General features: G+C 37.8%; 2 protein-coding genes across 11 annotated transcripts in view; one reads left to right on the forward strand and one right to left on the reverse strand.

The window, feature by feature from the left end:
• The first annotated feature begins 3,483 nt into the window (after positions 1-3,483).
• Positions 3,484-14,991, forward strand: LOC123513695. Of its 10 annotated transcripts, none has more exons than XM_045271059.1 (10): positions 3,484-3,934; positions 6,714-7,017; positions 7,417-7,569; positions 8,353-8,449; positions 10,484-10,595; positions 11,019-11,128; positions 11,862-12,012; positions 13,042-13,135; positions 13,461-13,666; positions 13,812-14,991. In XM_045271059.1, exons 2-10 carry the CDS (start codon positions 6,927-6,929, stop codon positions 13,908-13,910), a joined length of 1,113 nt encoding a protein of 370 aa, XP_045126994.1. In that variant the 5' UTR covers positions 3,484-3,934; positions 6,714-6,926; the 3' UTR covers positions 13,911-14,991. The 10 variants fall into 10 exon arrangements, with proteins under 10 accessions (XP_045126994.1, XP_045126993.1, XP_045127001.1 ...); XM_045271058.1 differs by having other exon boundaries at positions 3,490-3,934; positions 6,665-7,017; XM_045271066.1 differs by having other exon boundaries at positions 3,490-3,934; positions 6,665-7,017; positions 10,487-10,595.
• Positions 14,992-15,025: 34 nt separating this feature from the next.
• Positions 15,026-15,803, reverse strand: part of LOC123513441 (carbohydrate sulfotransferase 1-like) — a 16,103-nt gene continuing 15,325 nt past the window's right edge. Inside the window, exon 7 of the mRNA XM_045270599.1 lies at positions 15,026-15,619. Within this exon, the coding sequence (XP_045126534.1) occupies positions 15,478-15,619 (142 nt within the window). The 3' untranslated portion in view covers positions 15,026-15,477. The remainder of the gene's footprint in view (positions 15,620-15,803) is intronic.

The following is a 15,803-nucleotide window of genomic DNA, read 5'->3' on the forward strand; positions in this document are numbered from 1 at the left end:
CTTCATCATTTCTTTGTCCATGTAGTGAAATGCTAATTCAATATTCCTTAGCAAATTATATGTCTCTCTGAAGATTTTATCTATATGGCTTACTGGTTGATTGTTTTCTTCCATCGTCACCCCAAATCCTTTTCCTTTTTTACTTTCTCCAGTTCTACTCCATCTCCCATCTTATAGATTCCCACTGGTCGTCTTTCACTCTCCCATTTCCATCACATGGCTTTTGTCCACATTGAATTCCATCTCCCACTTTTTACTCCATTCCCAGATCTTATTTACATCTTCCTGCAGTATTTCACAATCCTCTTTTTGCCTTATAACTCTGCACAATTTTGCATCATCTGCAAACAAATTTATGTAGCTGTTCACTCCTTCTGGCATGTCATTTATATATATGAGGAAAAGTATTGGCGCCAGTACTGACCCCTGCGGCACTCCGCTTTCTACTGCTCTCCACTCGGACTTCATATCTTTGACTACCGTCCTTATTTCTCTCCCCTCAAGTAATTTTCCATCCATTTCAATGTGCTTCCTTTTAAGCCACCCTTCTCCTCTAACTTCCACAGTAACCTTGCATGTGGCACTTTATCAAATGCCTTTTTAAATCCAAATAAATACAATCAACCCATCCCTCTCTCTCTTGTACTCTGTCAACTATTCTAGAGTAGAAACTCAGTAAATTTGTTACACACGACCACCCTTTTCTAAAACCAAATTGGCTATTTGATAATAATTTGTTGTCTTCAAGGAACTCGATCCATTGTTTCTTTATTACTCTTTCACACATCTTGCATATTACACTAGTTAGTGATACCGGTCTGTAATTTAAAGGTTCTTCCTTCCTTTCACTCTTATATATGGGAACCACCTCAGCTCTTTTCCATTCTACTGGTACTGTTCCATTTTCTATTGAGCATTTTATGATGTTGTATATAGGACTTGCTAGTTCTTCCCTACATTCTTTTAGTATTCTGCCTGAGACTTCATCCGGTCCCATTGCCTTTTCTTCATCCAGTTCCTTCATTAACTCTTTTATTTCAAGCTTGGTTACTTTAATCTCTTTCATATAGATGGTCTCTCTATTACCCTGTGGCCTTTCAAATTTGGACTCCTTAGTAAAGACCTCTTGAAATTTACAATTTAACAGTTCTGCCATACTTTTTGGGTCTTCCACCATCCCATTCTCTCCTTTTAACCTTTCTATTGTTTCTTTTTGTCTTATTTTTCCATTGATGAATCTGTAGAACAATTTTGGTTGCTCCTTGCATTTTTCGACAATGTCCCTTTCATAGTTCTCTCCTCTTCCTTCCTCACTTTAACATATTCATTTCTCGCTGTCTTGAAGTTTTCCTTATTTACTGCATTTCTATTTCTCCTCCACCTTTTCCATGCTCCATCTCTTTTCTCCTTTGCCCTGGCACACCTTGCATTAAACCAATCTTTTTTTTCCTTCTTCTTTAGGTCTATATTTCGGGACATATTCCCTGACTCCTGTTCTGTATATTTCCAAAAATAAGTTATATTTCTTTTGCACCCTCTCAGTGTTTTCCATCTCCTCCCAGTTAACGTATTTGAAATAGTTCTTGAGATTCTCAATATCAGCCTTTCTGTAATTTAGTCGGTCTTCTTTGTATGATTCGTCTCTATCTTCTTTTCCCTCTTCTATATCCATTTCTAAAATTACATGGTCACTCTTTCCCAATGGGCACTTATATCTTATATCATCGTTCATTTGTATACCCTTGTAAAACCAGGTCCAACCTCGCCGGCTCATCGTTTCCTCTGAATCTTCTGCTTTCCTTTACTCTCTGGTCCATCATATTGTCTATCATTAGGTTCAGGAATCTTTCTCCCCAGGCTTCTTCCCCCATACCACTTTCATAATTTTCCCAGTCCACTTCTTTACAGTTGAAGTCTCCTACTAATAACACTGTTCTCCTTTCTCTAATGATTCTCGTTAGACTCCTTATTGTGTCATCTATCATGTCTTTATATTCTTGATTGGTCCATGAATTTGTTTTGGTGGCACATATGTTCCAATGATTGTTATCTCTTTTTTTATTAATATGCATCTTAATATACAGTACTTCTGCTTTTCCTTCCCCATATTCCACTTGGTTTACCACCAACTCTTTCCTTAACATTATCATAACTCCTCCTCCTCCTTTACCCCTCTGTCTTTCCTCCATACGTTATATCTATTATCTATGTCTATTTTGATTGCCTCATTCAATTTTGTTTCAGCCAGGCATACAATATCCGGTTCTTCTTTCTTTATGTAATCTTTTAGTTCTAATTTACTTGATAGAACCCGTCAATGTTCGTATACATCATTTTTAGTTTCTTGCCCTTATCACTTTTAGTTAAACTTGCTCCACTGTTTCCTCTTCCTTCTCTCTTATATACCATTTCCTTATCCTGTCTCCTAGAATTCTCCAAAAAATGCCTTTTCTCCTCCTCTTACCTTTCATTATTTTTTTTCCCTTACTGCTGCCGCCAGTTCGTTGTATCTCTTCCTTTCTTCCTCATTTCTATTTTTTCTTATATATATATATATATATATATATATATATATATATATATATATATATATATATATATATATATATATATATATATATCCTTGCAGCCTTCCGTTTCCCGGAGTTTTGTAGTTCTATATAATATCTCTTCTGTTGCTGCTTGTGATTTTAGTAGTATCTTTATTGGCCTTGTTGTTCCATCTTGGTAAGGTCCTATTCTATGTATTTCCTCTACCTCCTCCTCTAAGTTCTGCCTATCTTCATCGTTTAGATTTTTTAGTAGGTCCTTGACTGATTTCAATTCTTCTTTTTCCCATCTTGGCCTATATTTTACATTTTTTTCTTTCATTCCAAATATGATTATTTTTTTTTCTGCAATATCCCTTACTATGTTTTCTTTTTCCTTAAGGACTCCTATCATTTTGTTTGCCATGTTCTCGTCTTACTTTTAGTTGTTCCTGGATCACTTCCTGAAAATGATCTTTGTCTTTCTTCTCCTGGACTCTCCATGCCTGTACTTCTTTCTGAATCACATCCTGTACTCTTTCCTCTTCTTTGTTAACTAGATCTTTCAGGTCCTCTTTTTCTTTCTCTACTTGGACGAGTCCTTCCTCCATCTGTTGTTTGTACTTGGTTAGTTAATTTCTCAGTTCCACGTTCTCAGCCCTTAGCCTAGCCTTGTTTTCTTCCACTTTTTGTATCCTTTCTTTCAAGTTCAGAAACTCTTTCTCCTGTTCATCATTCTCTTTACTTCTCATGCTCTCCCTTATCCAGTTGTCTAATTTTTTCTCCAAAGTTAAAACTCGCCTATGGAGGGTAGGGGTTTTCTCATCGAATCCTTCAAATCTACTCTCTCCCTCATCAACATAATCATCCTCTCCTTGTACTCTTTCCCTATTTCCATACTTGCATATGGGTGTAAGTTCTTTCTGACTCATGATGCCTTTCAGTGTAAATCCTAGGGGTGACCGTATATTCCGAACTTAAAAATGGATCCGTGGCAAGTACGTGACCCTGTCACCATGGCAACCACGTCACTCGTCTCTCCCACTGTCCACACAAACACACTCCAGCAGTGTGATGTGGTCTGAGTCCTACCCGGAGATCGGTCAGTATGAGCTTTGCTCTTTCTGTAAGGGAAAGCTGGGTGGCTGACCAGCAGGCAACCGTGGTGAATACACTTGTCACAGTCATGTGGCGCGGAAATGCGGCTCTCAATATTCTATAATATTTCCAAACTAAAACTTCTTCTTTCAAAAAGGCTCTATGTGAAGTTACACAAGGTTTTTAGGAGCAACCTTGAGAATCTGTGGCTTATTAAATTTGTGGTCTTTGAAAACAGTTGTAGCAAGAGTACAAAGTTAATACGGAACTCTGGTGGTTGGATGACCTTCCCTTTCACTTCTTGACAGGTGAGTCTTACTGGTGAATAAGGTGAGGCACAGGTGAGGTGTGTTTTACAAGTGTTGGTGGAGGATTGGGGATTGAAGCAGCAGCTGGAGACACAAGTGGGGAGGGAAATGTACACTGTACTCAACAAATATAGGCATGTGTTAGGTCTCCATTGATATTACTTAATGAGAGAGAGAGAATTTTTTTTTTTTATACCATGTGGGCTTTATCAATATGCAACATTTATATAGTCTAATGCAATACCTATACATATATACCCTAATAATAAACCGTGGGTGACTAAGGAATTGAAAACGATGGATGCTGAATGAAAAACGAAGATACATGGTTAACGGTGATAGCACACAAAAAAGCAGTACAAAAGAGAATCAATAAGAAAATTACTGACTCAAAAAGGGACTATAAAGAAAAGATCGAGGGTTTATTTAGAACGAACAGTACAAAAGATGCGTGGAAAGGACTGAAAACTTTATGCGGATATAAAGAAAAGACAAATATACCATATCCACAAGACATAACCACTTACGTTGATGAAATGAATTCTTTCTTTGCTAGGTTTGAGAGATATAATTTTAGGGAGGAATGTAATAATATTATGTCAGCTATTTAAAACATTTCAAGTGAAAAGATTTTAATAACAGAAAAACGTGTACTGCAATCCCTAAAGCGGGTTCGAGCTGGCAAGGCGACAGGTCCTGACGGTGTGCCAGCCAGGGTACTCAAGTGTTGTGCAGAACAGCTAGCTCTAGTGCTGAGGACACTCTTTCAGCACTCTATAGACCATGGTATCGTGCCACTCAAATGGAAGGAGTCCGAAATTAAACCCATTGCGAAAGTGAAATTTCCCAAAGTTTTTAATGATTTTAGACCCGTTGTCTTAACTTCAAACATAATGAAATGCTTAGAAGATATTTTAAGGAATATTATATGTGACAGTGTTGGCAATATTAAGGACCCCTTTCAGTTTGCATATTGTAAAAAAAGATGTGTTCAGGACGCTAGTTTAACTTTAATGAATGAAATAAGTAAACATCTAGATAAACAAAATACACAAGCTAGAATCTTGTATGTGGACTTCAGTTCTGCATTTAACACTATGCAACCCCACATTCTGTTAAATAAATTAATGGCAATGAACGTGAATAGCAATGTATTGAGATGGATTTTTAGTTTTTTAAGTCAAAGACCTCAGTATACCACGTTGTGCAATGTTAAGTCCAACATATTAATAACTAACACAGGAGCCCCACAAGGCTGCGTCATGTCCCCTGTTCTTTTCAGCCTATACACTGACGATTGCAGAAGTGTATGTAGTAATTGTACAATTGTTAAATATGCTGACGACACTGTAATACTTGGTAAAATCTTGGATGATAAATGTGATGAATATGTGTCCCAGGTCTACCAATTTGTGGATTGGTGCAAATCAAACTATCTTGATCTTAACATAAAGAAAACCAAAGAGATGATAATAGATTATAGAACCAAAAATCGTAGCATACCTGATCCTATTGTAATTGATGCAGAAACTGTAGACCGAGTAGAAGAGTATAAATATCTAGGTCTCATGATTGATAATCAACTAAAAGGTAGTGCAAATACCAATATGGTATTTAAGAAATGTAAGCAGAGACTTTATTTTTTACGTATTTTAAACAATTTGCATGTAGATAGATATATAATTAGCCTTTTTTATAAGTCTACAATAGAATCACTATTAGATTTCTCTTTAACTACCTGGTATGGTAAGCTTACATGTCAAGATAAATGTAAGCTTAAAAAGATTGTGCGAAAATCACGAAAATTAGGGGCAGAAACAAAATCATTAGATAAGCTGTTCCCTTGAAGGAACTATGAAGCAAGTTGGAAAAATCATGAACGATACGTCTCATCCCCTCCACTCTTGCTATGTATTCCTAAGGTCAGGTAGAAGACTTGCTTTGCCTACTCAACGCACGAACAGATATAAGAACTCATTTGTGCCAAAAAGCATCGTACTCTTCAACCACCAACAGTTAGAACAGCAATTGTGAAATCGTTGACTCCATGTGTGACTGTGATATCTCTAATACATGTCTGTGACCTTAGTATGCTGTGCAATAATTTTTAACTTACTACATTGTATATATTTTTAACATAATTCTTATATACTTTTAGTTAACTTTTAATGTACGGAGCTCTAGCCAAAGCAAATTTCAATTTGTAAGCTTTATTATGCTGCAACTTGACAATAAAGTGATCTTTCTATCTATCTATCTATCTATCTATCTATATATATATATATATATATATATATATATATATATATATATATATATATATATATATATATATATATATATATATATATATATATATATATATATATAAAATTCTACTTACACTCTAAATACCTGATGAAAATAATAATAATGTCTAATTCATAAATTGAACTGGCTGTACCTACACATTAGTTAAAATAGTGTATATGTTATTTTGTTAGAAGGTAAATTCTACAAACACTCCTCTAATAACTTGAGTAAGTATATTTTTAGACTTCCCTGATGAATAAGCAGATACCGGTAAATCAAATACTTGCCATATAAATATGCAAGTAAATAAGTGACTTTAAAACTCCCTTCATGTATAACAAAGAAAATTCTTAACACTTTTGTCATGAATAATCAAGTAAATTTAACACTAATATCAAAAATAAAGTAGATACAGAAATTGAACACTTGTCACTGCAGCATCCTTGTACGTACATACCCATCATACTCCAACTGCACACTCGCACAGCCTCTACCTGCCGGCCTCAGTGAGTCAGCCCTACAGATCAGTAAAAAGTAACAAAGTAGATACAGAAGTTGAACACTTGTCACTGCAGCATCCTTGTACATACCCATCATGCTCCAACTGCACACTCACACAGCCTCTACCTGCCGGCCTCAGTGTTCTCAGTGAGTCAGCCCTACAGGTCCTACAGGTCTGTGAGGTTGGCAGGGGACAAGCATGGCAGGAGAGGCCAGGCGGGGGAGTGTAGCATCCTCTCTGCTGACAGAGCTGAGTGCAGCACCCTCTGTCACTGAAGATGAGATAGCAGGTGGGTGAGAGAGAGAGAGAGAGAGAGAGAGAGAGAGAGAGAGAGAGAGAGAGAGAGAGAGAGAGAGAGAGAGAGAGAGAGAGAGAGAGAGAGAGACTTTTGGTCTCTAACTGTATACAAGCTTAAAGATATACATTCTAGTCCTTCTCATTTATAATAACAGAGATAAGTGAAAATAATAACAAATATAAATTCACTGGATAAAACTCACTAACACTATAAAAATATACCAATAAATATCCTCAAATTTGAAGTAAAACCAGTGATAAGAATATAACATCTGCAATGAGCACTGTACTGTATTGAGAACTAAACAGATCCAGTGATAAGAACTGAACTTTCTAAAATGTAATGTAAGCCCAGTGGTAAGGAATTAAGTGTGTGTGTTGGTTGGTGCAGGACTCAGTGTGGAGCAGCTGGAAAGTGTTGGGGTGGAGCTGCAGGCGCTGTGCTCGCTGCTGCAGGCGGAAGTGGATCTCTTTACACGTTATCTGAGCAGCCAGGTGCAGGAAGAGGCACTGCAGGGAAGCCCCTCCATGGCGGCTGCTTCTGGTGAGAGGAAAAGAGTAGAGGAAAGACATTGAGTTTAATGATTTATCTTTTTTAAAATGTTAAAGGGCACTGGCCAAGGGCAACAAAAAAGTGAAAGAAAAAAAACTACTAAGAATATTTTTTGTTTCAAAAAGATCAAAAGAATCATCCAAAACTGGAGGACGTGTCTTGAAACCTCTTGAAACATTTAAAGTTATGGGAAGGAAGAAACAGAAGAAGGCAAGAAGCTCCAGAGTTTACCGAAAGTTTAATTGTATGTCAACCCTATTTTGTCCACCTCCATCATGCAAGAGTTAATCAGAATTCTTAATTTCTTAATATTTCAACTGATGAACAGTAGAACTCCCTGCCTGTTTCTGTATACAGAGGAAGGTTTCAAGACACTTATCATATTTTGAATAATCATTTCCAGACTGTATTCTAGGTACTGGAACCTTCAGTGAGCATTTTTTTCATGTTATTTGTTGACCTAGGCCAGAGTCCATTACATACAAGGAGCAAGTTAGTAGTAGGCTTACATGGATGCGACCCTAATGCTGGGATTAACTGGGAGGTTTATACTGACTGGGTGGCTTCTTGCAGCTTCACTTATTTTTCTTATGTTAAGCAATAATTGTGACTAGGTATTCTGGATACATGTGTTCTGTTGTCCCACAACACTGGATCTAGTACAACCTCAAAGCATGGCGAAAGGAAAGTCTGAAAAAAATACCATAACATAGTCATAAACTAACATTTGTGATTATTCTGGATACATCTGTGTTTTGTCATCCCACAACACAGGGTCTGGGACAGCCACACCCTCTGTCTCCTCCCTGGATGTACGGGGGCTGCGGAAAGGTCAGGTAGTGACGCGAGGGACCACCCGAGCTGCTGCCCGGTAAGTCCTCAAGATTGCTGCCAATGTGTTCCTGTAAAGATTTATGGAAAGTCCTACAGATACAAGCACAGACACATGTTATCAAGTGATTCATTCCTTGAAGAGAAATGAAGAAAATAACACATAGAAAATTATCTGTGATTGTTGACTAAAAAAAATTCTATATGGATATATGGAATTTGCATGAAAAGGATTTAATTTAAGGTTTGTGATAAGCAACATTATGTAATCTTTTTCCATGCCCTTGCTGGCCTAAACCCTTGGAAGGCTTATGGACCTGATGGGGTCCCTCCTATTGTTCTCAAAAACTGTGCTTCTGTGCTTGCACCTTGCCTGGCCAAACTCTTCCAACTTTGTCTATCGACTTGTACCTTTCCTTCCTGCTGGAAGTTCGCCTACATTCTGCCTGTTCCTAAAAAGGGTGACCATTCTAACCCCTCAAACTACCATCCTATAGCTTTAATCTCTTGCTTGTCTAAAGTTTTTGAATCTATCCTGAATAGGAAGATTCTCAAACATCTGTCACTTCACAATCTTCTGTCTGATCGCCAGTATGGCTTCCATCAAGGTCGCTCTACTGGTGATCTTCTGGCTTTCCTTACTGAGTCTTGGTCATCCTCTTTTAGAGATTTCGGTGAAACTTTTGCTGTTGCATTAGACATATCAAAAGCTTTTGATAGAGTCTGGCATAAAGCTTTGATTTCAAAACTGCCCTCCTACGGCTTCTATCCTTCTCTCTGCAACTTTATCTCAAGTTTCCTTTCTGACCGCTCTATTGCTGCTGTGGTAGACGGCTACTGTTCTTCTCCTAAACCTATTAATAGTGGTGTTCCTCAGGGTTCTGTCCTGTCACCCACTCTCTTTCTATTATTCATTAATGACCTTCTTAACCAAACTTCTTGCCCTATCCACTCCTACGCTGATGATACCACCCTACATCTTTTCACGTTCTTTCAGAGACGTCCAACCCTTCAGGAAATCAACAGATCACGCGGGGACGCCACGGAACGCCTGACTTCTGATCTTTCTAAGATTTCCGATTGGGGCAGAGAAAATCTAGTAGTTTTCAATGCCTCAAAAAACTCAATTCCTCCATCTATCAACTCGACACAACCTCCCAGACAACTATCCCCTCTTCTTCAATGACACTCAACTGTCTCCCTCTTCCACAATGAATATCCTCGGTCTGTCCTTTGCTCATAATCTTGACTGACAACTTCACATCTCATCTCCTGCTAAAACAGCTTCTATGAAGTTAGGTGTTCTGAGGCGTCTCTGACAGTTTTTCTCGCCCCTCCAACTGCTTACTCTGTATAAGGGCCTTATCCGTCCCTGTATGGAGCATTCTTCGCATGTTTGGGGGGGTCCCAGTCACTTGATAGGGTGGAATCGAAAGCTCTTCATGTCATCAACTCCCCTCCTCTGACTAACTGTCTTCAGTCTCTTTCTCACCACCGAAATGTTGCATCCCTTTCTATATTTTATCGCTATTTTCATGGTAACTGTTGTACTGATCTTGCTAACTGCATGCCTCCCCTCCTCCTGCGGCCACGCTGCACAAGGCTTTCTTCTTCCTCTCATCCCTTTTCTGTCCAACTCTCTAATGCAAGAGTTAACCAGTATGCTCAGTCATTCATCCCTTTCACTGGTAAACTCTGGAACTCCCTCCCTGCATCTGTATTTCCAAATTCCTACAACTTGTCTTCTTTTAAGAGGGAGGTATCGAGGCATTTGCTCCCCTAATTCTGGCTGATGGTTTTGGCACTTTTTGAAGTCTTTGGAGAGCCAGCGCTCAAGTGGGCCTTTTTCTAACTTTCTTTTTTTTGTCCTTGGCTGGCCCTCTTCCCTACATAAAAAAAAAGAAAAAGAAAAAAAATCTAAACTAAGAAATTTGGGTTGGTAAAGAAGGTTCTTATAGACCTAACCTAAATGAACTAAGCTCTTGAAGAACAAAGACCTTCATTGTCTTACATGATTCCAATCACTGGAGCAGCACACACATGCAGTACGAGTAGCAGCACCTCTGTCTGCCAGCAGGCTGTCAGAGAGGCAGAAGACTCGTCTGTGGCAGCGGGAACTGGAGATTGTTCTTGCCAACAAAAGGAAGAGAGAGAAAATGTGGCAACAAGAGCTTCATAAATACCAGGTGAGAAGTGCATCCATAAATGACTAGGTAACATAAATACCAGGTGAGACACATAAATAAATAAATACAAGACACACACACATAACATATATACCAGAAGAGAGACATATAAATAATATAGACAACCTAAACTACAAGTAACAGGTGAGATACATACACATACATAACATGGACACCAAGTGAGACACACAGGTGACACTTACATCAGGCACACAATTATTGGGTGAGTAAGGAATAAGTAAGAAAAATAAAGGCTGTACTACATAATTATACAGGCTGAGTTATACATACATACATGAGATGCTTTTTTAGTATGAGGGGTTTGGTGAGGACAGAAAAAGGACATGTGCACTTGACATGACAAGGAGAAGCTGCAATGGATGAGGGAAATAGTTGAGTGTTGCTGTATCACTGTACCTGCAGGTGTCGGTGCTGGAGGCTGAGGCGTGCCACAAGGACCTGCAGAAGGCACAAGAGGGGTTGACCAGGCTGATGCCTGGTACAAGGAGACTCAGCTTTGACCAGATATATAAGTAGGTTATTAAAAGATGAGAGGATGTATACATAACATTATACAATGATTAATTCAAAGAAATAATCATATAAAAAATTACTGATAATAGCCACACATTCTCATTTACAAAGGATATTTACAAAATCAATTTCTTAATCCCAAACAGTATGAGTTAAAATGTAAATCTTCCGGCAAGCAACTGATAACTTGTAATAACTTTTGAATGAATATTATACACACTGTCTCATTTTACAAATACATGAGCAAAATGTTATGTTTCAACTAACTGCATTATATGCCTTGCTAACAGTGACTAAAAACAAGATACTGTGCCTAACAACAAAAGTTTATTGGACTAAAGGAAAATTTAATTACAAGAACAAAAGAAAATAAGAAAGGCAGCAAGAAGCCATCAGCTATGCATGGCAGTTCATAAATTTTACTAATATTCTTTTCAAGTTTTCCAATGACAACACAATTACTGATTACTGAGTTAATTTCATTCATTTACATACCATCCTAATTGAAAATAAATTTCTTTCTATTTTTTCTTAAATTAACTTTTTCAAGCTTAAATTTGTTATTTCTTATTCTATTCTGGTTACTGAGCCTAAGAAATTTGCTCAATTTACCTTTGTTACATTGCTTCTACCCCCTGGTGATCTTAATGTGGCATGCTGTGTGTTAGTGCAGAGAGAAGCTGACCAATGTGGAGTCCAGGAGGATATTTGGCTAACACTTCTGATTTCAAGGTTCATGGAGGAGCAGCTGCGGGTGTGGCTGAAGCAGGCATCGCAGGTGTGGGTGCAGGTGTCCCTCCTGCGTGGTGACCTGAGCAAGGCCAGAGTAAAGAGGGAAAGGAGGCGAGGTGGGCATGATCCAACAGGGCAGCCCGTCTCACAGGCAAGGCTTTTGGCTGCTGCTTTCTTATAATAAAATAGCAATAGGGAAAACAAAACATAAGGCAATAAGGGAAGCTCCATGATCTGATCCACACGTTGTAGTCCTTCAATGAAACATGGAACATATGAAACATACCTACCATTTCTCCTATCTTCCAAAAAACTGGTTTTATTTTCTTTTGAACCTTAGTAATAACTAAGCACTAACAACCTGATTACTGAGTCCACTTCATTTAGTTACCACTATTTGAAAACCAATTCCTTCTTATCTCATTTTCAAATCTTAGAAATACAGTTTTGGATATACACTTAGCCCTCAATTTCATGGATAATAAGGGAGGAAGGATGGTTTGTTGCTTGAAAAAGTCTGTTGCTTGAAAAAACTTATGTGCGATAAATACCAGCATATGTACAAAAGAAACTTTTGTAACCTAACCAAATACTGTAACCTAACCAAATACTGTATATAAGTACTATACAGTAATATAAGTTAAAAACTGAAATAATAGTTGGATTCACACATTTACATTTTTTCTTGTTTAGGAAACATTTTAGCACAAAATAAACACCAGAATTAAAGGAGCAACAGACAAGCACAGACTGAGGCATGTGTGTCAGTACTAGTATTAACACATATTAGGTCAGCCTCAATACCTGTCTCCCTTCAAGCTTGGAACGATTTCTTTTACTTTAATGATTTTATGATATACATAGAATGCATATTATTTTCTAACCTATCTTAATAGAATTTCATATATCTATTGTTGTTTTAGGGATTTGATACTTCTAAATAGAGTGTCACACTAAACAAGTCTATTCTGTTCATTGCTGGGTATTTGTCTGCTGAGATTTTGTGGTCCACTAAATCCACAGTCCGTTAATCAAGGGCCAGGTGTACTTTTGAATCCTGGTATGTTTAAGCTATATATGTAGACATTCATAGATTTCTTGTCATTGTTTAATCCTATTATTCTTCCATGTTCTTTTATGGTTGTTAACTTCGACTAATCTTCCTCTTCCCTGTCACTAGATCAACTTCCTGAAGCAGCAACTTGAGCACTCAGAGGTGAAGGCGAGAGTAGAGAGCAACCGAGGCATACTGTCTGGCCTCCTACAGCAACTAGGTGTGAGAGAGAGAGAGAGAGAGAGAGAATTATTAGCTACTATTTTCTGTCATTCATTCCTTTGTATAGTACTCTACACCCTGGATCAGTGCTTCCTGCCTGCCTGCTTCCTATAGTTATTTCCTTTTTCTAAGACTTGAATGATTTAAGAGGGCAGCTTTAACAAGACACTTATCCTACAATTTTGGATTATTTTTTCTTTACCTTTCTTCTGGGACTGGCACTTCCTGTAGGACTATGTATTTATTTATTTATTTATTTTTGTTGCCTTTGGCCAGTGTTCCCCTTGAATAAAAAAATCTAGCATTGGATTTCTGCCCCCCAGAGAAAGACAGCCGACGTGCAATGATCTTGGAGGAAGAGAACCAGAGGTGTGGGGCCAGGCTGGAGGAGCTACGGTGTGCTATGAGGGAGACAGAGCGGGAGGTGGACCGCCTCAGCCTCATTTCTGGCAGAATTGAGATGAGGGTGCAAAGGGTGAACACCTCCACCAAGAGTAAACTTCTCACTCTGAAATCTTCACCACTGCAGGTATGATAGAGTCAATAGTAAAAGTGAGAAACAAGAATATTTGAATTTCAAGTCTATCTATTTGCATGACACACACTGCCACTCCTTGAAGCATAACATATACATACCTTCTAGTCACACACTCCTTCCTCTCCCTCTCTTTCAGCCGACTGAAGTGGATGAGTACCTGCAACTCAACGGCGATATTCACAAGTTGAGGAAGGAAGTGGCATGGTGGAAGAGAAGAGCAGGAGACCCAGTGTGATTTTCTGTGACTCTCAAAATCTCCATACATAGAAAATGAAATACCTCTTTTCCTGTAACATGATAAGCTGGTCTGTAGGAAGCTCATGAAAGGGAGCAGCTGGTGACTAAATCCTTGTATGGCATTCAATATACATGACTGTATTCATAGTAATAGTAAAGAAATACATGGGATATTTTTTTCATGTGAGAGTGGCCAATCCCAAAAGAAAGGTGAAAATCATCACTGAGATGGGAGGATAAGTATCTTGAAACCTGTAACTTAAATTCTTGACAGAATTTAAGTTACAAGGAGGAGTAAATACAGTATCAGTCAGGAAGTTCCAGAGTGAGAAAGTCAATTTTAACTCTGATATCTTCCTTGAACATTATATAGATTGAAAAGAGAGAGAATACAAAACAGCATATATGGTAGAGGATATCAACTCTTTTGAGACAGATTAACCACAATAGACATAAACTATGACGTGTGTTACAGCACATGCACAGAAATGTGTAATCATGCCATGGAATACTGTCATGTATTAATGATGTCCTCATGGAAAACCTGTGTTGTCAAACTAAGTGTGATGTTCATGTTTTACCAAGTTTCTCTGTGAGTATCGTATGGTGAGCATGAACCTTTTTTTATTGATAAAAATGACAGAGAGGAATAGTTTATATAGGAACATGCCTTTTTCTTATTCAAAAAGACTAAAGAGCATGCAAATTATTTGTTACAAACACAGGATAAATCTATAGATCCTTCAAGTCTACATACACTTTCCACCCTATCTGCTGCCATGCAAAGCACCATACATGCAGTGAAGAGTTTTTGAATCCCTACAGGGATTTCCAAGTACTTGTAGCTGTGTAATAGGTGACACTTTTTGCTTGGAGCATATATATGTTTCTGAATTTCAGTGGCATCCCAACTAATTAGGCTGTGGGACTCACCCTCCTTGTGCACAGCAACATCACGGGAACAGGAAAAGTCAGGCATATTCTATCCTTGTAAGTCAGTGGTATGCAACTCAGTTCTTAAGTAGAAATTGTAAAATTATAAAGTGGAGCATTCTTTATCAATAAACTAGTCAGTAGTATTTGTATTTTGTTTAATAAATTAAGTACATTACAGCGTGCCAAGTTTGTCACCATATCACATTCGACTGGATGGCCTGAATCACCATAATCATTTTAAAATAAATAATCAATACCTTGTTATATGAAATGAAGTTATAGATGACAAAAGAATTGTGTCAGTAATGTGTAAAAATATCAAACTATGCAACTACTCATATAGTGTATTGAGAACCACTGACTAGATCATTTGCTCATAACTAGGGAAATGATGAAAACCCAAGTCAGTACTACAGTCTTTGCTCTCATTTTTAAAAAACAGAGCAGCTCCGTTTGTTTTTGATTAAAGAATTCAAAACAAAGCATGCCAACTTTCTACACAACTAAACACTGAATACAGTTTGTACAAGTCACACAAGCACAGAACAAACCAACCTGCCATATTTGTCATGAACAGATATGTATATTCAGACTACAAGATTAAAAGGCTGCCTGAGTGAGGCAACAGATCAGGGAGGTGGTAATGCTGAGTAATGAAGAAGACTCATCACCTCCCGGCACACATCTTCAATGTGTTGAATGTGGGCCCTGTCTAGCTCTTCCTTCCAATGGTCATGGTGGAAGTCTTCTTGTCTAAAGGTGTTCATGTACCTGCAGGAACAGCACAGTGTACAAACTTGGAATGTCTCACTCTATATATTATACTATAACACACATATATATATATATATATATATATATATATATATATATATATATATATATATATATATATATATATATATATATATATATATATATTATACACACACACACACACAAACGAGTTATGACA

Source organism: Portunus trituberculatus, chromosome 36 (assembly GCF_017591435.1).
Source record: "Portunus trituberculatus isolate SZX2019 chromosome 36, ASM1759143v1, whole genome shotgun sequence".
NCBI lineage: Eukaryota > Metazoa > Arthropoda > Malacostraca > Decapoda > Portunidae > Portunus > Portunus trituberculatus.

Excerpts from the sequence above, each read along its gene's own strand:
- LOC123513695 (XM_045271059.1), top strand. The coding sequence starts at position 6,927 with ATGGCAGGAGAGGCCAGGCGGGGGAGTGTAGCATCCTCTCTGCTGACA. Across the intron at positions 7,570-8,352 it reads CTCCATGGCGGCTGCTTCTG|GGTCTGGGACAGCCACACCC; the intron begins GTGAGAGGAAAA and ends CCCACAACACAG. Across the intron at positions 8,450-10,483 it reads ACCACCCGAGCTGCTGCCCG|CAGGCTGTCAGAGAGGCAGA; the intron begins GTAAGTCCTCAA and ends TCTGTCTGCCAG.